The 23,825-nt window shown below is 40.7% G+C and overlaps 1 protein-coding gene across 1 annotated transcript in view; it reads left to right on the top strand.

Moving 5' to 3' along the window:
- The first annotated feature begins 1,762 nt into the window (after nt 1–1,762).
- Nucleotides 1,763–23,825, top strand: part of LOC132378087 (guanine nucleotide-binding protein G(i) subunit alpha-2) — a 312,596-nt gene continuing 290,533 nt past the window's right edge. The window contains exon 1 of the mRNA XM_059944831.1: nt 1,763–2,143. Within this exon, the coding sequence (XP_059800814.1) occupies nt 2,026–2,143 (118 nt within the window). The 5' untranslated portion in view covers nt 1,763–2,025. The remainder of the gene's footprint in view (nt 2,144–23,825) is intronic.

The following is a 23,825-nucleotide window of genomic DNA, read 5'->3' on the forward strand; positions in this document are numbered from 1 at the left end:
TTAAAGTATCCTTTGTCTCTCTCTCTCAATCTGGCACAGGCCTCTTTTCTTTTTTTGTTGCTTATTTTTGTACATATAAGTAATATGTTCTTCTTCTTAAGCCCATCATCCCTACTGGGGCATAAGACCCCTGTAGTTCGCTAGTCCTCTGTCTTGAGCCAGTCTTTCAAGTTATCCCAGGTGTAGCCCATTTTTGAAAATCCTTAATAAGAGAAACTGGAGAAGTTAAATGAAATATATTAATTATGTTTAGGTTAACTTATGTTTGTTATGTTGTAATGTACTGTAGCTACAAAATCTGATCTTCATAACATTTATACTCTGTGTATGCTGATGAAAACAATAAACTTGAACTTGGTGCCCTGACAATCAGCAACATATGGAGGTAACCCACAGCATCTTTGCTTCTTTTCCTTTCTGTGTATGACCAGAGTGTCAGGGGTCAGAAGTGTGTGAAGTTGCCATTATTAGGGAGAAAGTTCTTGGGAAACTGTAAAGTCTGAAAGTTGATAAATCACCAGGACCAGATGATGCATGCCCCTGGGTTCTGAAAGGGATTACTGAAGAGATTGTGAAGCATTAGTAATTATCTTTCAAGAATCAAAAGATTCTGGAATGGTTCTGGAAGACTGGAAAATTGCAAATGTCATTCCACTCCAAGAAGGGAGAAAGACAGAAGAAAGGAAATTGTAAGTCAGTAAGTCTGACCTCAGTAGTTGGGAAGACCTTGGAATTGATTGTTAAGGATGTGGCTTAGGGATACTTAGAGGCACATGATAAAACAGGTTCTTCAAAGGAAAATATTGCCTGACAAATCTGTGAGAATTCTTTGAAGAAATAAGCAGGATAGACAAGGGACAATTGGTTGACGTGGAGTACTTGTATTTTAGAAGGCCTTTAACAAGGTGTCACACGAGGCTGCTTCACAAGTTAAAAGGCCATGGAATTACACAAAAAAAACTAACGTGGATAAAACGTGCCAGGTATTCTAATGTATGTGCACTTTGAGTGCAAGTCGGCTCATTTCTTCCCCGGAACATCGTACTGTAACTTGGAAAGATGCAGGTATTTTAACAATATCAATAATTATAGTCAGCAGACTACAATGTCCATTTAATACGTAACAACTACTTCCCTTTCTTGTGGCAATGTTTAACGTTCTTTTAACGGTCCAAAAGCATCTGTACGGCGAAAATCACAAACCGAGACGGTGACACATCTCAGCAACCAAATCTTTTTGAAAGAGGGGATTCGTTATTTTTATAATACATATGTTCATATAAGTATTGTGTGTTATTACACACTATTCAAGCCTGGATCGGTTGATAACGACGCTTTTTAACTTGAATTTGGTTGATTTCGAAGGATTTGTATACCTGCCCGTTGTCAGCACGGTGATAGGATGCCGTTGTCTTGCAACAAGTCTGTTGAAATAGAGCAGAACAAATGAATTAACACTTAAAATGAAAGTGTAATTAAAGCTTTACATCTAAAACCAAGAAAAGTAAATCAGAAGTGAGCATATAATCATGAAAAATATATCTAATTTAAGTCGATAAAATGCGATGTCGAGCAACACCATCAATCAGAGATGAACAGCCAGAGAAAGAAGTCCCGTAGTCAATCAACGTGCCCGAGGAGAAGGAGGAGTTTCGCGGCATGCTGGGAGTTGTCGTTTGCTGAGTGCGAGCGCGGCGGGCGGGAGGAGGGCGGCGGAACTACAGGTCCCAGTCGGCTGCGCGGGTGGCCGTGCCAGTCCCATCCGGGAGCCCGCGCGCCGAGCGAGCGAGCGAGCGAGCCCGGAGCTGGCGGCTGGAGCGGGGTGTGGCGGACAACCCCGAGAGGAGAGGGAGAGCTGCCCGAGCCTGTTGCATCTCGCCCGAAACCTTCACTTTGTAACAATCAAATGAGAAGTTTCTGCTGAGACGTCGGCTGGTTCTTTTTCACCTCTTGGAGGTTGGAATCTGAATTAAAGAAGAACTTTTCAAACACATCTAAAACGAATTTATCCCTTCCTAACTGGCCATGGGTTGCACCATCAGCGCCGAGGACAAGGCAGCCGCGGAGCGCTCAAAAATGATTGATAAAAATCTGCGGGAGGACGGCGAGAAAGCGGCCCGGGAGGTGAAGTTGCTGCTGCTGGGTAAGTTGGTGCTCAGCCGGGGCGACGTTTCATTGGGGATGGGGGTGGGAGAAGCGCCACACCTTAAGAGAAGCGTTGCCAGGCTGTGTACCCCCCCCCCCAACTTTACCGTGCAGTCTTTCACGACACACAAGTTCCTGTCTGGGTTCCAATCTGTGTGATTTTTCTTTTCAGCGAGAAAGAACTGTTATAACGGAAAAGGGAAGTTGTGTGAAGAGAGATCTCAGAAACAGGCCTTTTCTATTGCTAAACATCTCCAATTATTCATAAACTCTCCTTTCCAGTAAGGAAGTAATTTGAAATTGCTCGAGTGTTCAAATTAACCACTTTTGTCCCGGATATTTTAAAAGTGTATGGGTATTTAATCCAGGTTTGTGAACACTCATCGGCGTTCTTAGGATAGAGCTGGTAACCATTTCATTTCTATTTCAAAAGCAAACATACAAAAATAACCTTTTAAGATCTAAGTCTAAATTTATCTTCGAAATTTGCAAGCTGGATTTCCAATAACAGCGATGGTAGCTTTCGTAGTTAATTAATTGTTCCGTTGGTTTATTGTGGCGTAAAATAATGTGAAGGCTGGATGTCCATCTCAATGGCTGCTATTGTTGATGTCGCATTCATTCTGTAAGAGTAAAGAAGGAATGGAGGGATTCTTTTCCGAAAAGACGAGCTCTACTGTAAGTCCAGCAGCGACTGTCTAGAGCCCGTCATGTCCTCTTGTGGGCATCATAAAGTCAGAAATTGCAGAGCTTCTAACAGGAAAGGGCCGAGAGATTTCACAAAGCTAAAATTGAGTCGTTGACTGATTTACTTTGTTTATTAAAGCAAGTTTCTCGCTTTGTCGGTTACGTTAGTCGATTTAATTGCGTACTCGGCAAAACTAGAAATTTTCAATTTCCACCAAATCACGCAATTACGTCAGAGTAAAATCACTTTAAAAGGGCAATTTAATTCGAAGGGAAATGCTCCGAAAAGAATAGGTCCCTTGTATTACACAATGTGAAACTTGGAAACTGTCAAAGCTTGAATATTTAATTTAAATTGCTTTCAAATTTCTAATGTTTGTTTTTGTAGACAATTCGCTCAAATTACTTGAACTCCCTTCTCCCTCCCGCCCGCCCCGCTAAGCACATTTCCCGATTGCGGTGAGTGTATACGCTAGGTTTCCATTGAAGGCAACTTTTGAAAATACAGGTTATTTGGTATTTTGTGTAGGTTAGCCAAGATTAGATCTACCTAATCTACTTTAACTACACTTGAGTGCTGTGTTTATATCAGGAATTAATCTTCCACTTTGAAAACTGAATTTAATTAAAACAAAAAAAAACATCCTTTGGGTGTGGGGCCAGCGGATGAGGTAACATCTGTGGTGTTGGAGTAGGTTGTATAATTTCCTGTTGAGATCGGTTTTTTTTCTGATTGCATTTGGATTCTCTTATAACAACAATCTAAAAGGGAAATAATGGTACATTGGTAGTTAATATAACTCCTGTATAACATATTTTCAGCATTGAACACTGATACCAAGAAATGAATTTATCATTGTGAATTGTTCTCTTTTGAGAAGAGCAAGGTAGTTAGTTGCCTTGTCTTTCTTGGTCCTTCAGATGTTAGTTCAAATCCACTTCAGGAGGCTCAGTTGAGAATGTTCCAGGAAATGCTGGGCCGAGATGATTGGTCTGCAGCAGTGTGCAGCCTTTGGTTGTTCTACATCCTTCCTGTAATGTGGTGATGTCACTTGTGTATCCTCCATAAGATTTGAGGTTTCTGTGCTTAAGGTACTGCTTTACAGCATTGGATTTTATTCAAATTACTGATACAGGATAACAAAGACATGAAATGTGTGAACAAAGAACTGGCGTTTCTGTTCTGAAAGTGGGGAAGCTGTACTGAATTCGTAGGATCTTTGATTCCTTGCGTAGTACTGTACATATTTCACATCTCTGATTAAGGCAGTTGTTGCTGGAGACTAAGTGTATTGGTGTAGGGTATCCTGGTACTTTGTCCATGCAGTGTCCTGGGGTGGATTTTAATGAGCATCTTTTAGACAATAGTTAAGAGCCTTGGAAGTCTTGAGCTTGAAACCACATGACTGAAGGCAGGCAGCTGGTGAAAGCGATTAAAACAAAAAGTGTTTGGTAATAATAACTTTATTTATATAGCACCTTTCATGGTGGGCTGATTTGGGAGAGTGCAAAGATGGGTTTCAAGGCTGCAGAGAAAAAGGAATTAGAGAAGAAACATGGTGGTTGGTTGACTTTAGGAGAAGGAAACCAGCGGTCCATAAGACAGTTCTCATTAGAGTTGGAGAAGGTCAGCAACTTCAAATTCCTCCTTGTTATTATTTCAGAGGACCTATCCTGGGCTCAGCAGGTAAGTACAATCGTGAAGAAAGACAGCAGCACTTCTACTTCCTTAGAAAGCTGTGAAGATTCACATGACAAATATAACTTCCACAAACTTATGTTATCGTTGAATGGAAAATAGTGGATATGGCCCAATCCATCATGGGTGAAGCTCTATTGAGCACACCTACATGTCACTGGAAAGCAACATCCATCATCAGAGACACCCACCACCCAGGACATGCTCCCTTTTTGTTGCTGCCATCAGGAAGAAGATACAAGATCTTCAGGGCTTGTGCCACCAGGTTCCTGAGGCTATTCTTTCTTTTTGTATTTTGTATTAGCTCTTTTGCATAGTGGTCAAACACTCAAGTTGGTGCGGTCTTTCTTTGATTCTATTATGAATTTATTTGCCCTCAAGAAAATTAGTTTCAGAGATGTAGATGGTGATTTATTTGAACTTTGGAATAAGTGTGAAATCATGGGCATGATGAATAAGTGGGAGCTTGGTGAATAAAGATTTTTGAGTTCAGATTTATGTAGGGTAGAGATGGGAGGCTGCCGGGGATAGTTTTCACAGTAGTCTCATCCAAGCTTAATTAAGTCACACTTGATGGTTCTATTACTAGATACGAGGGACAATTAATAAGTTCGTGGCCTAAGGTAGGAGTCAATTTTAGAAAACTTAGCACATTTGTTTTCAAACGTAGTCCCCTCCTACATTTACAGTTTGATGTTAATAACTCATCTCCTTCTACCTCAGACCACAAACTTCTCAGTCACCCCGCTGTGGACACTTTCTGGAGGTCCAAGATCTGTAATCTCCACGACCGCTGAACTATGTGTGTAAATGTAGGAGGGGACTATGCTGAAAAATAAATGTGCTAGGTTTTCTAAAATTGACTACTCCTACATTAGGCCACAAACTTATCGATCACCCCTCATATACTGAGACAAGGAGGAGCAGTCCTGAAAGTGGTCTGAGTGATTGAAAATTCAGTTTTGCTGAAAGCAGGATTTGTGTCAGGCATTGTATCTACGATGTGGTTCAAGTGTGCTTTTCCACTCTACCACAGACTGGCTTTTGGAAATTCTTCATCACGTTTTTAACAAGCGTGCGATACAGCAGAGAGGAGTCTGAGTGCCATGGGCCCTGCATCCAAACATAAGAGATAGGAGCAGGAGTCGGCCATCTGGCCCATCGAGCCTGCCCCGCCATTCAATAAGATCATGGCTGATCTGCACATCTCCAACTGCCTGCCTTTTCCCCATAACCTTTAATTCTCCTATTATGTAAAAACCTATCTAACTGTATCTTAAATATATTTGGTGAAGAAGCCTCAACTGCTCTCCTGGGCAGAGAATTCTACAGATTTACCACTCTCTGGGAAAAACAGTTTCTCCTCATCTCTGTCCTAAATCTTCTCCCCTGAATCTTGAAACAATGTCCATTAGTTCTAGTCTCACCTACCAATGGAAACAACTTTCCTACTTGTATCTTAGCTATCCCTTTCAAAATTTTGTATGTTTCTGTAAAATTCCCTCTCAGTCTTCTGAACTCCAGAGAGTATAGTCCCAGGTGACTCAATCTCTCCTCATAGGTCAACCCCTTCATCCCTGGAATCAACCTGGTGAACCTCCTCTGCACTCCCTCCAAAGCCAGTATATCCTTCCTCAGGTATGGAGACCACAACTGCACACTTCAGGTGCAGCCTCACCAGTACCCTGTATAGTTGCAACATGACCTCCCTGCTCTTGAATTCAATCCCTCTAGCAATGAAGGCCAACGTTCTGTTTGCCTTCTTAATGACCTGTTGTACCTGCAAGCCAACTTTTTGCGTTTCATGCACAAGCACTCCCAAGTCCCTCTGCACAACAGCATGCTGCAGTCTTTCACCATTTAAATAATCTGCTCTTTTATTATTCCTTCCAAAGTGGATGATCTCGCATTTAGCAACATTGCATTCCCTCTGCCAGACCTTGGCCCACTCACTTAACCTATCTTATTCCTCTGCAGACTCCACATCCTCTGTACAATTTGCTTTTCCACTCAGTTTAGTATTGTAAGCAAATTTTGCTGTGCTGCATTCAGCCCCCTCTTCTAAATCATCAATGTAAATGGTGAACAGCTGCGGCACCCCACTCACCACAGACTGCCAACTGGAGAAACACCCATTTATACCAACTCCCTGCCTTCTATTGGTTAACCAATCCACAATCCATGCCAATACACTCTGACTCCGTGCATCCGTATCTTATTTATAAGTCTCTTGTGCAGCATCTTATCGAATGCCTTCTGGAAATCCAAGTATACGACATCCACCTGTTCCCCTCTATCCACTGCACTCATTATGTCCTCAAAGAACTCCAGTGTTAGTCAAACAGGAAGTGCCCTTTCTGAATCCATGCTACGTCTGTCTAATGGAACCCCTCGTTTCTAAATGTTTTGCTTTCTCTTCCTTAATGACAGCTTCAAGCATTTTCCCGACTACGGATGTTAAGCTAACTGGTCTGTAGTTGGCCATCTTTTGCCTACATCCATTTTTAAAAAAGTGGCGTGACATTTGCTGTCTTCCAATCCGCCGGGACCTGTCCAGAGAATTTTGGTAAATGATTACCAACGTGTCTACTGTAACCTCCACCAATTCCCTCAGCACTCTGGGATGCATCCCATCAGGACCAGGGGACTTATCTACCTTCAGGCCCTCTAGTTTACTCATCACTATCTCTTTAGTGACAGTGATTTTATCGAGGTCCTCACCTCCCATTTCGTCCATAATATTCTTCTTTGGCATATTAGACGTGTCCTCCAGCATGAAGACCGACACTAAATAGTCGTTCAATGCCTCAGCCATTTCCTTATCACCCAATATCAATTTCCTCTTTTTGTCTTCCAAGGGAAGTACGTTGTCTTCTTCTGCTTTGTATATTTATAAAAACCTGATGTTCTATCTTGGAACAATATGGGTAGTTCTCCATAGAGAAGTAGAAGACCAAATGTAGCTTTTCAGAGGATTTTGGAGATGGATAAGAATCCATAGTAAGTGGTTGTAGTTTGATGAATTAAGAATCATTCCACCCAGCAACAAAAGGAAGGTGGAGACATTAAGAAAAAAAGGGGTGTTCATTCCACTTTGATTTCAAAGAATGGATTTTGGTGGCAGCAGTTTCAGCACATTTGGAATGATTTAAGGGTAGAACTGTAAGTAAGGCAGGCATTGATATTGGAGATGAGATACTATTAGTGGAATGAGGTGATGAGAATTTTGAGGACAGGGACGGAGTAATTTTTGTTTTTGCAGCCAGGGTGGTGATGCCAGGTTTAAAATTATTGGGGGAAGGATCAGGAGAGACAGAGTCCTGCTAACTTTGGGCCCTGGAAAAAAAGTACAGTCATCGTTTCGGGCCAAAACCCTTTGGCATTAAGTGAAAGTTAATCTGTCCTGCTGAAGTGTTTTGGCCCGAAATGTTGACTGTTCATTTTCCGTAGATGCTGCCTGGCCTGCTGAGTTCCTCCAGCATTTTGCGTGTGTCAGGTTTCTAGCATGATCAGATTTTCTCTTGTTTGTGACTGTGGATGCATTGTCACAGGTGGCTGTGGAGGCTAAGCCATCAGCTGTATTGAATGGGGTTAATGGGGAAAATATCAGCCTTGATGGAATGGTGGAGCAGACTGGATGGGCTGAATGGCCTAATGGAATAGAGTTCCTGTATAGCAGAAGATGCCTGCAGTGGTTGGCAAATCCTCCTTGTCAGTCTCACAAATGCTTGTTCACACTGTATTTGCTGTGGATAAGTTGAGCTTTTATAAGATTCTGACTGCAGATCCCCCCCCCCCCCCTCCCCAGCATAAATGGAATGGCCATGAAAATACTCTGTGAGAGTGCAGGCGACTGATTCCACAAGGCATTTCTACCAATTACAAGGTACAAATCAGGAATCTGGAGGCAAACTCTCTGCATACCTGGATAAGTGTTGTTCCTGTGACATTGGGGTGACTTGTCTGAAGAAGCCATGATCCTGCAGAATTGGTACCCTGTCTTCATTCTCACGATCGCAGATCTTAATGTTTGGGTTCACAGCAGCTTTTGCCACACGTGGAGGTAGTTCAGGTTTTCAGTTATCTAGTGTCCATGCCATTCTCTTCATGCTGCCATCAGGAAGTAAGTACAGGACCCAAACACCAGGTTCAGGAACAGGTCTTGAACCAGAGGGGATAATTCCACTTGCCACATCACTGAACCATTCCCAGAACCTGTGGACTCACTTTCAAGGACTCTTCCTCTCATGTTCTTTATATTTATTCCTTGTTTTTTTTTTGTCTTTGCACACTTTATCTTTTGCACAATAGTTGTTTGTCCTTGTGCACAGTTTTTCACTGATTCTATGGTGTTTCTTTGTATTTACTGTGATCAGCTGCAAGAAAATGAATCTCGGTTGTATGTGGTGACATCTACTTTGATAATAAGTTTAAGCTTTCTGCAGCCTTTTGATTTTAAATTTTTTAAAGTCAATTGGGTTGGCTATTCATCTTAAGAGTTTTTAGTCTTGTGCAATAATCAACTTTGTCAGTAACTCTTGCATCTTGTGAATAATGCATAGTTGAAATATTACAGATTCAATTTTGTGCTCAGTTTAATTGTTATCAGTGAGTCCCATTCAGATCTTTGCAATTTCTGTTTGCAACATGTTAATGTGATAAATGGATAAACGTAATTAGCTAAAGAGATGGAAGGGATGAATTTAATGATGCTGTGTATTCCTTTGTGGTTTGCTTCCAGTGCAGCAAGAGGCAGCTAATTATTCTCTTGTGTGGTTTTACTTTAGAATGTTTACATTGTAGGTTCTCAGAAGAATTTTCAAAGTAAAATTGGTACAGTAATTAAACATATATACAAAATTAGAGGTTAATGGAAATTACTAGCATGTGTTAGTATGCTGTGGATCTACCTAGGGATCTAAATTTTAATTCAAAAGACCAGCTGAGTGGTAAATAGAGGAACATTACTCTGTGAAATCAGAGTGTGAATGGTGAAAATCTGATTGAAATGAAGCGTTAGTGGTACCCGGCAAGTTGGGCAGCATTTGTGGATGTGAAACATGAGTGTCTAGAGTTGTCTTCAATTTCTTCTTTTTCATGCTCACCTTTGCTATAGTGAAAGTTGATCTTGTATCAAAAAACAACTAACATTCCTGAAAACAGAGTGTGTCTCCATCAAGAAGGTATAGGAGCCTGAAGCCACAAACTATGTTTCAGGAACAGCTTCTTCCCCACCACCTTCAGGTTTCTGGATGTGCAATGAATACTCCTCCACTATTTTCCCCCTTTTTCTCCCCCCTCTTTTTGTGCTACTTAATTTAAAAAATATATATACTTTAATTTATTGATTTTTATGATGTGCTGCAGTTTACTGCTGCCCCAAAACAGCAAGTTTCACAATATATGCTGGTGATAGATCTGATCCATACAGGTGGTTCGTGTTGATATATCTGTCCTCCCCACATGGATGGGACCTGGATGCTTCAAGTGAAATATTTGTCTAGGTTCTATCCTTCAGACAAGGTAAAGATTAAATATAAACCTGGTATTTTCTCATTCTAATACCGACAATATTTGAAATAGTTATGTGTTCATTGAAGAGAAAGTGGTATTGGAGGGTGTGCAAAGGCAGGGTAAGGAGATGATTCTCCGCATCATTAATCCATTTGTGAGCTTAGAACCAGAGAACACAACAACACAGAAACAAGTCCTTTAGCCCAGATTGTCCTCGCAGAGCTATTTTTCTGCCTAGTCCCATCGACACGCATCAAACCCACAATCACCACTTTTCCTGGCAGCTCATTCCACACTTGCACCACCCTCTGAGTGTAAACATTTCTGTGCAAAAGTAGTTTAAATTCATGTGCCTGACTCTGATTTGGTAAACAATTTAGTGGTTACTGCATAAAGTTCAATTGCAATCCAGCTAATTTGTCAGGCAGGCATTGCTTTTCATTGACTATTATTATTTGTTTATTTTCATAAAGGAATTATTATTTGTTTGCAGTGTCATCTTGTTCAGTGTGTGTGGAGAAATCCACAAGCCTAACCGTTGCGTGATGTGACATTGCTCTTCCATTCCTCTTGATAGCTGGCTTCACGAAAGCAAAGTTGTATGTTATGAAAAGGATAATATGCATGGCTTTTTAGACTAAGACATCGGAGTAGATTTCGGCCTTTCAGCCCATCAAGTTCTGTCCATCATGGCTGATTTATTCTCCCCCTCAACCTCACTCTCATGCTTTCTCTCAGTAACCTTTGACACCTTTACTAATCAAGAGCACGTCAATCTCTGGTTTAAATATATTCAAAGGCTTGGCCTCTGTGCTGTCTGTGGCAATGAATTCCACAGATTCACCATCCTCTCGCTAAAGAATTCCTCATTTCTGTTCTGAATGGACATCCCTCTGTTGCGATGCTGTGCCCTCTGGTGCTATACTCCCCTACAACAGAAAACATCCTCTCCATGTCCACTCCACCTAGACCTTTCAATATTTGATATGTTTTAAAGAGGAAATTTGGAAGGTCATGACTTTGGAAAGAAACTGAATGTAATCGCTTAGCAACCAATTAGAGTTGGTGAGTGGAATGTACTGCCTACTTAAGAGACAGGTTGGATGCATCGAGTCTGAGTTCATGGAATGATTGGCAGACACTGATATGCTGTGCAGTGCTATTATTCATCAAGGGGTGATGAAGCAAGCAGTTAGGAGGAGGTGGATGCTGAATTGAAACATTTTAAAATTGGAATTGGTTGAGCAAAGAATTGTCATCAGCAGAATGTCCATTTTTAATTAAAATCTAAACTTTTTTATAGGAGTTAAGGTTCACAGAGTGCCTGGAATTACAGATGACCTGATTTATGGATATCTGGCTTAAATAGATTCTCCCATATTTTTAAAGCCAGTAATGAAATGTTTCATGGCATTTGTTTGGAGATGCAGCACAGAACGGGCCTTTCCAGCCCTTAGAGCTGTACTGTCCCAGCATCCCACTGATTAACCCTCACCTACTCAGGGGACTACGTACAATGACCAATTAACCTACTAACCAGTACACCTTTGGCCTGTGGCAGGAAACCCACACATTCCGTGGGGAGTACATAGAGACTCCTTGTTGAGCTCTGGACTGCGTCCTGAGCTGCAGTAGTGTCACGCTAACTGCTATGATACTGTATTCACGAATGACTGAATATGGTTTATATTTCTTTAGGTAGGGTGATTATTCAATAAAATTTACAAGGGCATTACCAGAACTTGAAGACGTTAGTTACAGGGAAAGGTTGAACAGGTTTGGACTTCATTACCTGGAGTATAGGAGATTGACGGAAGATTTGACAGAAGTATCCAAACTTATGAGGGGTTTAGCTAGGATAAATACAATCTGGCCTTTTTTCTTTGCTGTTAGGAGAAGACTAGAACTAGAGGTTATGAGTTAATGGTGAAAAGTGAAATGTTTGAGGGGAACATGAGGCACTTCACTTGGGTGGTAAAAGTGTGAAATGAGCCGCCAGTGGAAGTGATAGATGCTGGTTTGATTTCAGCCTTTAAAAGAAATTTGGATGGGAGAGATATGGAACTGTAGTGTTCTGTGACTCTATGAAATGAGTCTATGTAGAACAGTAAATTAGGGAGTGAAAAAGAATAGAACATTACAGCATAGTTTCGGCACTTTGTCCCATCACATTGTGCTGACTTTTCAAACCTTGAACAATTTAATGCTTCCCTTCCCCATGATGCTCCTTTTTTCTTTCATCCATTGAGTCCCTTAAATGTTCCTTATGTATCTACCTCTACCGTCATCCCCAGAGCAGCACATTCCATGCACCTACCAAACTGCGTTTTTAAAAACAAGATTACCTCTGACATCCACCCTATATACTTTCCTCCAATTACCTCAAAATATTGCCCCCTCATATTAGAAAATGGAAATTTCTGACTTGTTGAGAAATCGTCTTGCAAACAATTCTCAGCAATGGAACCATGACATAACCTGGGTACTGCTTGTACTTGGAATTCCCCTCTGCTTTCTGATTATGTTTGAACAATGAAAAACAATTCTGGGATTGACTGAAAGAATTGAGCTAGCACTTATAAGAGTAATGACAGCATTGCCAAAGTGCATATGAATTAATGTCTGCAGAAATTCACTTCCCCTACTTTTAAGTCAGAAATGCTTTTTGGGTTAAACAATTTCTTTCTTCTAGTTCCTTATCTGACTGGCAAGTGCTGATGAAATATAAATCTCTATAATTTGTAGTTTTTTGTCAGTTTAGGAATGCAGAGGAGAGTGGTAGGTGTCAGTGATGGAGGCGGATCCAGTTAAAGTGTTCGAGGCTTTTAGAGAGGCTCATGAACGTGTGTGTGGTGGGGGGGGGGGGGGGGGTTTCGATTTCGATTGTGCAGACAAAAGGGATTGGTTTAATTTGGCATTGTGGGCCAAAGGGCCTGTTACTGTGCTGTACTGTTCTTTGGTGATGCTTATTTCATCTACTATGATAATATACATTAGTTGTACTGGATAGAAGGATTGAGTTCACCTCTAGATAGATAGATACTTTATTCTTCCCCAAGGGGAAATTCAACATTTTTCAAGTGTCCCATACACTTATTGTAGCAAAACTAATTACATACAGTATTTAACAGTATAAATATATGTATCTAAAATCACCCTCCAAAAAAGCTTTAATAAATAGCTTTTAAAAAGTTCTTAAATAGTTACTAAAGTGCATTGAGTGGTAACTTAAGCTCAGTCCTAACCCTGGCACTTTAACATGTCTTGCCCCTGGTGGTTGAATTGTAGAGCCGAATGGCGCTGGGGAGTAATGATCTCTTCATCCTGTCTGAGGAGCATTGCATTGACAGCAACCTGCCGCTGAAGCTGCTTCTCTGTCTCTGGATGGTGCTGTGCAGAGGATGTTCAGGGTTTTCCATGATTGACTGTAGCCTACTCAGCGCCCTCCGCTCTGCCACCGATGTCATACACTCCAGTTCTGTGCCCACGACAGAGCCCGCCTTCCTTACCAGCTTATTAAGACGTGAGGTGTCCCTCTTCTTAATGCTGCCTTCCCAGCACGCCTCCACAAAGATGTTGCTTGACAAATGTGAACAGTTTTGTGCTACCAATTTTGTCTTATTTGCTATCTCTGGTTCTGAAGCATGAGGTTTTGGGTCAAGCATTGCCTTGACAGGCATTAAGTGGTGTCACCTTATGTAAGAGTGCCAGTGCAGTGTAGCAATTAGCATGGTACTATTACAGTTTGGTGTCAGAGTTCATTTCCAGCATCCTCTGCAAGTCCTCTCCAGGGAATGCGTGCATTTTCTCCAGCTGTTTTCACTTTCCTCCCACCGTCCAAAGACCTTCTGGGTAGTAGGTTGTGTGATTAGGCTAGGGTTAAATTAGGGGTTGCTGGGTGGTGGTGCTTGAAGTCTGGAAGGGCTGTGTCTTAAAATAAAAATAAAATAGATGTCTTTACAAATAATAGATCTCAATCCACTATTTTGCAGCAGTTTTCCTCTGCATCCTGGCCAATATTGTTCAACATGCAAAGATTTCTGGTTGTTCACATTTGTTGAGAGCTGAATTCCACACCTACCGAGTGATTGCATTTCTTTAGTCCTTCAGGAAACTGACTTGAGTATGAATGTTGGTCTGTAAATTCACTTTTATTTAGTCAGGAAAGTGCCTATTATAATGTACAATTTCCTCTATGTAAACAGAATATAATACAACCCTTTAATTCTGTTCATTTGGGTATTGTTCCCTTAATGATCACTTAACAAACATCATCAAATAGACTTGCAAGATGTTTAATTACTTCACTATTTTAGGTATTGTTCTCTTAATTATCACTTAACATCAAATGGATTTACAAGATGTTTTAATTACTTCACTGTTTCTCTATTTAAAATTGAAGCCTGCATGATTAATCTCATTTGACTTCACAGGCAAGGGAATAAAATGCTTCTGCTAAAGTGGAAAACAATTGGTTCAGTTTTTAGCATATTACTGAACAGGGAAGGCCTTTAGTTGGCTGCCTAGTTGTGTCGATCCACACTATTGGTTTGGTCTTGGGTGCAAAATAATGTTTACAAATCATTCTGATGGAGAGAACTGGCTCCTAATCAGAGAGACAATCTGGGCAATCTGTGCATGAGAATCAATCGGGTGTGGATGGGTTTGTGTTTCTCTTTATTTCCATCCCTGACTGAAATGCCTGATGGCTAGTCCCATTCGAAGAATGTTGAATGGAACACGATTAACGATACCATCTTTGCCATGCCTACAAGGAAGTTGTGTCCAAGGATGAAAAAGTGGTGGTGAGAACAAAATTTTACATAAAGATTTTTGTTCACAGCAATGTGGAATCCAAATTAGAGGTGCATCGGTTAATTGCAGAAACAAATTTGCTTTTTGTAGTCTGAGGGTGAACAATTTGATTAAAAACTCTAGCAATACTGACAATGAACTTCATGTCTTCACGTTGTCCATCCTTAACTTCCGCAGGTGTGCGTTGTCTTGTCTTCTGAGGGAGACTTTGCTTGCACAGACCTAGTGCCATAAAAACATAACTGATTATTAAAGTAAATGATTAACATCAGTGTGTGTATGGCAGTCACTTAATGGAAGCGGACAAATAATATCATCACTGGCAATTTTGCTTCTGGCTTTTGTTCTATCTTCCCCTATGATTACCACCCCACCCCAACTCCTTATTGGAACTATAGAAAATGAATTCACTTTTTTTTTGTCAAAGACACTATTTGAGAAGCTTTGCTTTCCCTGTATGTCGAGATCCTGGTTAAAACATTGATTTATTGTAAAAACACAAAATACTGGCAGAACTCAGCAGGCCAGAGAGCATCTATGGGAGGAGGTAGTGACAAAGTTTCGGGCCGAAACCCTTCATCAGGAGTGAAGTAACATGGGATGGTCGAGGGAGGATAAGAAGTGGGGGGAGGGATGAAGTAGAGAGCTGGGAAGTGATAGGCTGAAGGGAAATGGGCTGGGGGAAGGTGGAGAATTATGGGAAATAAAAGAAAGAAAGGTAGGGCTGGGGGGAAAGAGAGAGAAAGAGAACCAGACTAAAATTATAGATAGGGATGGGGGTGGGGGGGGGCAAGGGTATCAACAGAGGTCTGTGAGTTGAATGTTCATGCCGGCAGGTAGGAGGCTACTCTGTGAGTGGGGGGAGTAGCCTTCCCCCCACTTCTTATCCCCCCTCGACCATCAAATGTTACTTCACTCCTGATGAAGGGTTTCGGCCTGAAACGTCGTCACTACCTCCTCCCATAGATGCTGTCTGGCCTGCTCAGTTCTGCCAGCATTTTGTGTCTTTATTTATTTCCAGCATCTGCAGATTCACTCGTGTTACCATTGATTTATTGTATTTTATTGATGTACTTTTAGTCTGCCTTGTGCTAGAGTTGGATAGGAGTTGAAGTTGAAAGTTGATTTTCATTTGGAGATGCAGTATCAAATAGGCTGTTCTAGCCGTTCTATCTGCACCACCCAGCAACCCCAGATTAATCTTAGTCACGGGACAATTTAAAACAACCAGTTAACCTACTAATCTGTATATCTTTGGACTGGGTGGAAATCAGAGCATCTGGAGAAAACTCACTCCAAACTCCACACTGAGTTGGAATAGTGTTGTGACAACTGCTCTGCTACTGTGGAATGTTTGCTGAATGAGTGAATCAGAGAACTGGGCTGCAGTACAGATTTATATATTGATAATTTCAGCTGCGTTTTGTAAATGTTCTATGAAAAGCTGTTTGGGGAGAAAAGGTTCTTGGCAATTGTATGTTTTTTCTCAAGATAACCCTGTATTTGAGATGGTAATGCTGAGAGTTGAGCCAAAGTTTAAAGCTTCAATAACTTCGTTTATTGTCTTGCTCTTCTAAATTATAAACACCTTGCCCACAGGAAATATTTTCTTTAGCACATGCAGGAAGCAGCTATCAAAACTATTTTGGAAGTCTGTCTGTCCTGAAACCAAGTTTGGATCCCTGGATTGGACTCTTTACAGTGGTTTTCTCTTTTATCTGTGCACATCTGAAACTGCATTGTGGTGTGACCCACTCACCCTGTACAAGAACTCTCATTTCTGATACAACTTTGGCCCCTTTGGCTTCCTGATGTCTCCAACACTCCCAAGAGTTGCCAGTCTCCCTCTCTCTCGTAGCCTCAAAATATGTGGAATATGAGAAATTTCTTTAGCCAGAGGGTGGTGAATCTGTGGAATTCATTGCCACAGGTAGCTGTGGATGTGAAGTAATTTTGTACTGTATATTGAAAGGGGAAGTGTGGAAGTTGATTGGTCCTTGATTATTAGGGGTGTTAGGAGGAAGCAGGAGAATGGAGTTGAGGGAAAATAAATCAGCTATGATGGGATCGTGGAGCAGATTCAATAGGCTAAATGGCCCAATTCTCCTAAATTTTATGGTCTTGTAGTCTTCTCTCCCTCCCCCGAATTTTGTTTAACTTCCTCTAATCTTGTTGTTGATAATCTCCATGATAATTTCTTTCTGTGGTTTGGTGTCATGTCAAGTTCTATGTACTGGTGGTTCATTGTTCCTATCAACATCTGAAATGTTCTTGAGTAAACCATTTAAATTGTCATGGATGTACTGCTAAGATTTGAGGTTCTAAAGTGGAATGGTTTTACTGAATAAAGCTTTATTTTGAGTTCTGAATTTGTTCTCTCTCCTGTCTCTGGTCTCATCAGTAATTATAGGCAAGCAAGCACAACATAAAGCAATTATCACATGCAGTTTTTTTTAAAAAAGAGTAAACTCCATTGTATGGTATCACCACAGGAAAGCTGTTAAATGAATGTCCAGAAGCTTGATGAGAGGGGTTGTGTGAAGTTCGTTAAAGGAGGAACTGGTGCCAAATGTTTGGGCAGAAAGTTCCCAAATTTAGGTCAGTGATGGAGCAATTAAAACTATTGGTGGCCAAGAGGCCAGAATAAGATTGTGGTTGTTATCGAATGGAGAGGCTCAAGTATGTGATGGGGAGGTGGAGGCTGGGCTGTGCAAAGATTTGGAATGATGAGTGCAGGGCACAAAGAACCTGGGGGGGGGGTCAGTGGGTGGAGAACAGCAGTGACTGAATTTCCAGAGTAAAACAGGGGAGGTTGGAAGAGTCAAAATCTGGAGGCAAAGGACTTGGATATGAGTTTTGGCAATACCTGAATAGGGGTGAAATGTCATAATACAGGTCGAGTACCTCTTATCCAAAATGCTTGGAGCTGGCAATGTTTCAGAGATTGGAATGTATAATGAGATAGTTTGGGATTGCCATCATTTCCAATACTGTCTTTCACTTCATCACACATGTACTTAACAGTAGAAGTGATTACATGCCGTTAATCAAGGAAAGTACAAGGTAACAAAAGCAGTACAGCAGCATTGGCAGAATACCTGAATCAGCTGTTTGGACAACAACAAACAACGGCAGGCTTTCAGTTTCCTCCTGCAATGCCATGTTATGATTAAAATGTTATAGTACAATGTGTTTGTAGTCTAGTTTTTTTAGGTTTTATGTAAGGTATAAAAACAGTCAGCATTGTACATTTGTTCTGGTATTAGATTTTCATCAGTGATGCTTTAAAAATTTAATGCCAAAATGAAATGTATAAAAACAATCTGCATCATAGACTTGTTCTGGTACTAGATTTTCATGGTCAGCAGATGCTTTAAAAACTTAATGCTGTATATTTTTACAAATTTCTGTAACCAATTTGTTGAATATTCACAATTACCTTCAATTTTCAGTTCATTGTGGTCGACCTTTGCTTGTTTCATCATCGGCATCTTGTTAAGTAATATATGTCCCGTCTGACTCTGTCAATACATGATTGAGAATTTCAGTTTTTGCTTTTTCCAGTTTTTCCACATTAACTTCTGCTCATTACATATGTGAGATCACTCCTCTGAAGCATCAATGGTGCGCACGTTGTTTAGGAACTTTCCCAGTGTCTTGTGGAATTTTCCATCTATAACGTATCAGTGCTCAAGTAAAATCTGGAATTCGGAATTGCAGATAAGGGGTACTCAACCTGTATTGAAAATATAGAGATTACATGCAGGTAAACTTACTCAGTTGCTTCCAGTGGAAAAGGATGAAGCTAGTAGTTAGGAAGTAGGTTTTCAGTGGATTGAAGATGATCATCTTTTGGCTTAGGAAACATTTCTACCCATCTTTGACAGATGTTCTAACAATCTGAGGATAGTGTACATCCACTTCATAACTCTTTTTCCTACTTTCCTCTCTCCTGTTACATTTTTTTTTAGCTTTATTGGAGCAGTAATTGAATAAAGTTTATTTCAACACCTATTGTTACTCCCATTTTGTGCAGTTTCACTTCTCAGTTGCTTCTGGGGCTGTTAGGTCAGAACGATAAGCTGCGGTAAAGCAGTTTGAAGCACTTTGATGCTATCTGTATCTTGCTTTCCTGGCTCAGTGCTGTACTTAAAACCTAACTGTTTAGAAAATGAAGTCAGCACCCAAATGTGGGCACTGCATCCCAGCATCACTGAGATGTGGGAATCCTGGGCCGAGTGATGCTTGTTACTCAACAATATATTTGTAGAGATAAAGGGATTTTAGGCCTTAGGATTAATATAGGGAATGGTATTAAGGGAATGCTTCAGCTGTGATCATTCCTGAAAGATGAAGCTGACATGGGAGACTGTATAGTCTATATCTGTTATGCAATGACCTGCTGGGATCTCTAATTTGCCAGGCTTTTGACTTGGTGACATTGGTGAAAAGATTTTTTAAAGTTTATCTTTATTTGTCACATCAAAATATACAGTAAAATGTGTTTTGTCTCCATGACCAACACAGTTCGAGGATTGTGTTCTGGCAGTCACATTTCTGGTGCCAACACAGCATGCCCAGAAGTCTCTAATCCTAACCCTAACCATACGTCTTTGGAATATGGGAGGAAATCAGAGCACTGAAGTCCAAACTCCTTGTAGACGGCGGCCAGGATTGAAACCCGTTAGCTTCACTGGTGTTGCAAAGCCTTGTCCTAACTGCTATGCTATTTGTTGATGTAATGATTGTGTCTGAGCAAGGAATGGCTGCCATTGTTCTTTTGTGTTTCTCTTGTGTGGTTAATGAAGCTTTTTAGAGTTGGTGCTGCACATCCAGTACTGACAAATGGTCTCAGCCCGAAACATTGACTGTTTATTCACTTCTATAGATGCTGCCTGAACTGGGTTCCTCCAGCATTTTGTGTGTATTAGTCAGTATATTATGCTGGCAGGAATGATAAATGTTCAGTTCTATAGGTCGGGAGATGGTCAAAGTTCTAGAAAGCATTACGTTTTTGAATGAGTGATTGAGGTTCAATTCTGGCCGCTTTCTGGAAAGCAACATCCATCAGCAGGGACCACACTGCACAGGCCATCCTCTCTTCTTGCTGCTGCCAACAGGAGCAAGGTATAGGAGCCTCAGGTCCTAACCACCAGGTTTGGGAACAGTTATCATCACCCAACCATCAGGCTCTTGAATCAAAGGGGATAACTTCACTCAGCCCATCACTGAAATGTTCCCACAACATATTTCATCGATTTTTGTTACAGCAATTATTCTATAGACTTGTTGAATATGCCCACAAAAAAATAAATTTCAGTGTTGCATGTGCTGACATACAATATATGTACTTGAATAATAGAATTTACTTGGAATGTTGGTGCTCTGATTTCTTTGCACATTCCAAAGACATACGGTTAGAGTTTAGGGTTTTAGTTGTGGGCATGGTATGCTGGCGCCAGAAATGTGATGACACATGCTGGCATAATCCTTGATCTATGTTGGTCGTAGTAACGAAAAGCTAATTTCATTTTATACTTACAATGAAGCTGTGCTTATCAAGGTGTGGGGTATTTCCCATTAGATTTGTGCCCTACTTTGAGATTGTGTATGTAAGCACTCACTACGGATTGCCCGTTCTTTGATCTGTCCTAGCTGTATGGAATTTATAGAACTTATCCAATTATGTTGCTGATTGTTGGCAGCTATTTTGGATGTCAGTGATGGGTAGTAGTGAAATCCAAGCATAGATAGCTAAATTTTATTGGAGTCAGTCAGCCTGTCATGTGCATGATACTTGCCATTATTCTGGCTACTGCAGCCAATAGTTGGTTGTGATGCAAACAGACATGGGCTTTCTCTTTTGATGGATTGTAGTGCTAGCTGGGTACTACAGTTATGTCCATTTCTGTCTCTGACCTGATGAGTACAGGTGATGTAAGAAGAATCTGAAGATGGTTGGGCCTTGAGGAACGTAAGTGTCTGGCATTCAGATGGCTCGCTCTTTGCTTGGCAAATTAAACAATTTATTGTGTTGGCTTTAAATCTAGGTCATGGGAGGTTTCTTCCTCCAGGTGTAGGGAGGTGCAGGAGGAGGTGAAAAAGTCACCATTGGAAACTTCATTTTTGTACATCCTGCCTATGGCTGCAGACTAGAACATGGAGCAGGAGCAGACCTGTCCATGATGATCTGTGCCAGCCTGCTGTCAGTCAAAATCTCATCTGTTTGTATGTGCTCTGTAATCTTTCTACTCCCTGCCTCTTTGTGCTTGTCTATATGTCTTTTAAACATTGCTATTCTCTTACCACTTGGCAGTGCATTCCATGGACCTACCACCCTCTGTGTAATGAAAAAAAGCTGAGTAATTTTTGTAACTTTTGTACTCTTCAAAACTATGCCCTCTGACGTTTGACATTTTTGCACTTGATGAAGAGGATGGGTGAGAAGGTTACCATGTATCCTGTTGATGTCAGCAATAATGTAACATAGTTCCATCAGTTCACCTTTCAGCCTCTGTCACTTCGGAGAAGACAGTCCATGTTTGTCCAACCACTCATAACTCTCTAATTGAGGCAACATTCTGCTGAACCTCTCAAAGCTTTCCTGTAATGTGGTGAGCGAATCTGCACAGCATACTCCCAATGAGGCCTAACCAAAGCTTTATATGCCTGCAGCGTGTCACTTTTTTTAAGTAAAAATATTGCAGGTTAGGTGGGAGCCACCATTTGCACAAGCAAAAAGCAGTAATCTACCTGAAAGGGTGGTGGAAGCAGATTTGTGCTGTGATTAAACAGGGAATTTAAATGGTACTTGGCAAGAAAATTCTTAGGGCTGAAGTTGGAGATGAGGTTGTCATACTCAGAATTGGCATGAGCTCTGGTCAAAAGTTGAACTCTGTAATGCTCATGAAATACTTTTAAATATTACCCTTTCAACGATAGTTTTTAACTGTTGATTCTGACAAATGTCATTTTTGGTTGTATGGAAAGGGGTAGCATTAGTGTAAGGCAGGTGTTTCCAACCTTTTTATGCCATGGACAAATGCCATTTAACACGGTGTCCCTGGACCCCACCCCTGGTATAAGGGGTTGATGTGGTGGTGGGAAAGATTTCTGATGAAACTTTGTTTCCAGTCAAAAAGAAAATGGATTTTTGGAACCTGGCTCTGAGAAACAGTCATTGTATCATAAGGTTTTGATTTATGATGTAAAAGGCCCAGTATTCTGGAGAAGTACTTGATTGGAAGGATGCCACTTTTGAACTGAAAATGAATTTGTGTGTAAATTAGAATGGTAATCACAAGAGATTCTGCAGATGCTGGAAATCCAGAACAACACAAAATGCTGGAGGAACTCAGCAGGCCGGACCACATCTATGAAATGAATCTACATTCAAAGTTTTGGGTAGAGACAGAATCACAGATTGACAGGCAAAACTAAATGAGTCTGAGCCAGCCATTAAAATGTGGATGATTCTTCAGCTTACAGAAGATGATCTGCAAAGGTAATTCAAGAAGTTTTACTGGGATCCGTACTTGAGAGATATTAATCACTTGGATTTGGAGTAAATAGTTTCATAATGTTTAACTGACACTATTGGAAATGTGTAATGAGTATAATGGAACGGTGACTTTCACATGTCCATATCCTCAGAAGTCAGAGTGGTGGAAATAATCAGGAGATCTGTGCAGGGAGAATTGAATAGACAATGGAAATTGGACTGAATAGTTTGATGTACAAAGAATTGGTATGGACTTGATGGACCGAATGGCCTGTACTGCAGTAACTCTAGATCATGGGTTCCCAACTTTATTTATGCCATGGGCCAATATCATTAAGCAAGAGGTCCAAGGACCCCAGGTTGGGAACCCCTGCTCTAGGTCAAGAGTAAAAGTGCTTGAAGGCATTTATTCTATCAACTTCCTTTTGACAGTATTTACATTGCTTCATATCTTAAGGTATGAACTTTTGCTGCATCTAGATTTTGTTGTATATTATCATTAAACTGTGGTGTTAACTGATTCCATTTCTACCACTGTTGGCAAAGTCTTTCCAGCGGTTTCTCATTTACAGGATATGCAATATTTTTATTTAAAGTTTATGTTTTAGCTGACCCTCTTTCTGAGTAAAGCCTTGGTTCAAAGCAGCTTAACTCATTGGGCCAAGTTTCCACTGTGGTGTAATTTGAATATTGTCCTTTCAAAGTTAGTAGTTGTGGCAACATTCCAGTTGAAGGAAGTGGGAAGAAACAGTCCTTTCCAACTCTTAACTGTGAAATGCAATTCTCTTTGGCTGAGAATGTACTACAATTGTATCTTGTTAGCATTTATGACTATATTGTTCAATTACTCTCAATAGAGGTTTGATGGAGATATTGGAAAGGGGGTGCGGATGTTGTAGGAGTGATCCTGCTGGAGTTGGATTCAGTGATTGAAAGTGAGCTTAATTCCTGTCGCCCGGACACAAACTGGCCATCTTTCCAGCAATGGAAGCAATCTATAAAGGAAAAATCAGAACCGTACTCTTGTTTCTGGTTTTCTCATTGTCATTGTTGCAATACTACTACAGAGTTCTAAGGTACGAGATTCATTTAAGTTCCTGGCCTGAAAACATGTATGTACAATGGTTGTTCACAGGAAAGTGTATTTGTATTGTGTGGCTACAATTAAACTGATGAGTATTGTAGTTAGAATAATCAAGTAAAAACCTAGTGGTGGCTGAATTAGGATGTAGGCTGTTGGGGATAATAGGGTCTTATCTCCATGAGCAATTGAATGGGTTGCTTCATGGGTTGCTGAGAGAAGTTTTTGAAATGGGGGTAAAAATAAAACTTGTTCCCACAAAAAGGGATCAGTATACATGAAGCATTCCAGTGTAAGGCACTTGCATCTGAAAAAGTTTTGCTATTGTTACACAGACTAACTTCAAATTTCAAGTTTAATTATTAATTAACCATATGCGAATA

This window comes from Hypanus sabinus, chromosome 19, assembly GCF_030144855.1.
Source record: "Hypanus sabinus isolate sHypSab1 chromosome 19, sHypSab1.hap1, whole genome shotgun sequence".
Taxonomy (NCBI): Eukaryota; Metazoa; Chordata; class Chondrichthyes; order Myliobatiformes; family Dasyatidae; genus Hypanus; species Hypanus sabinus.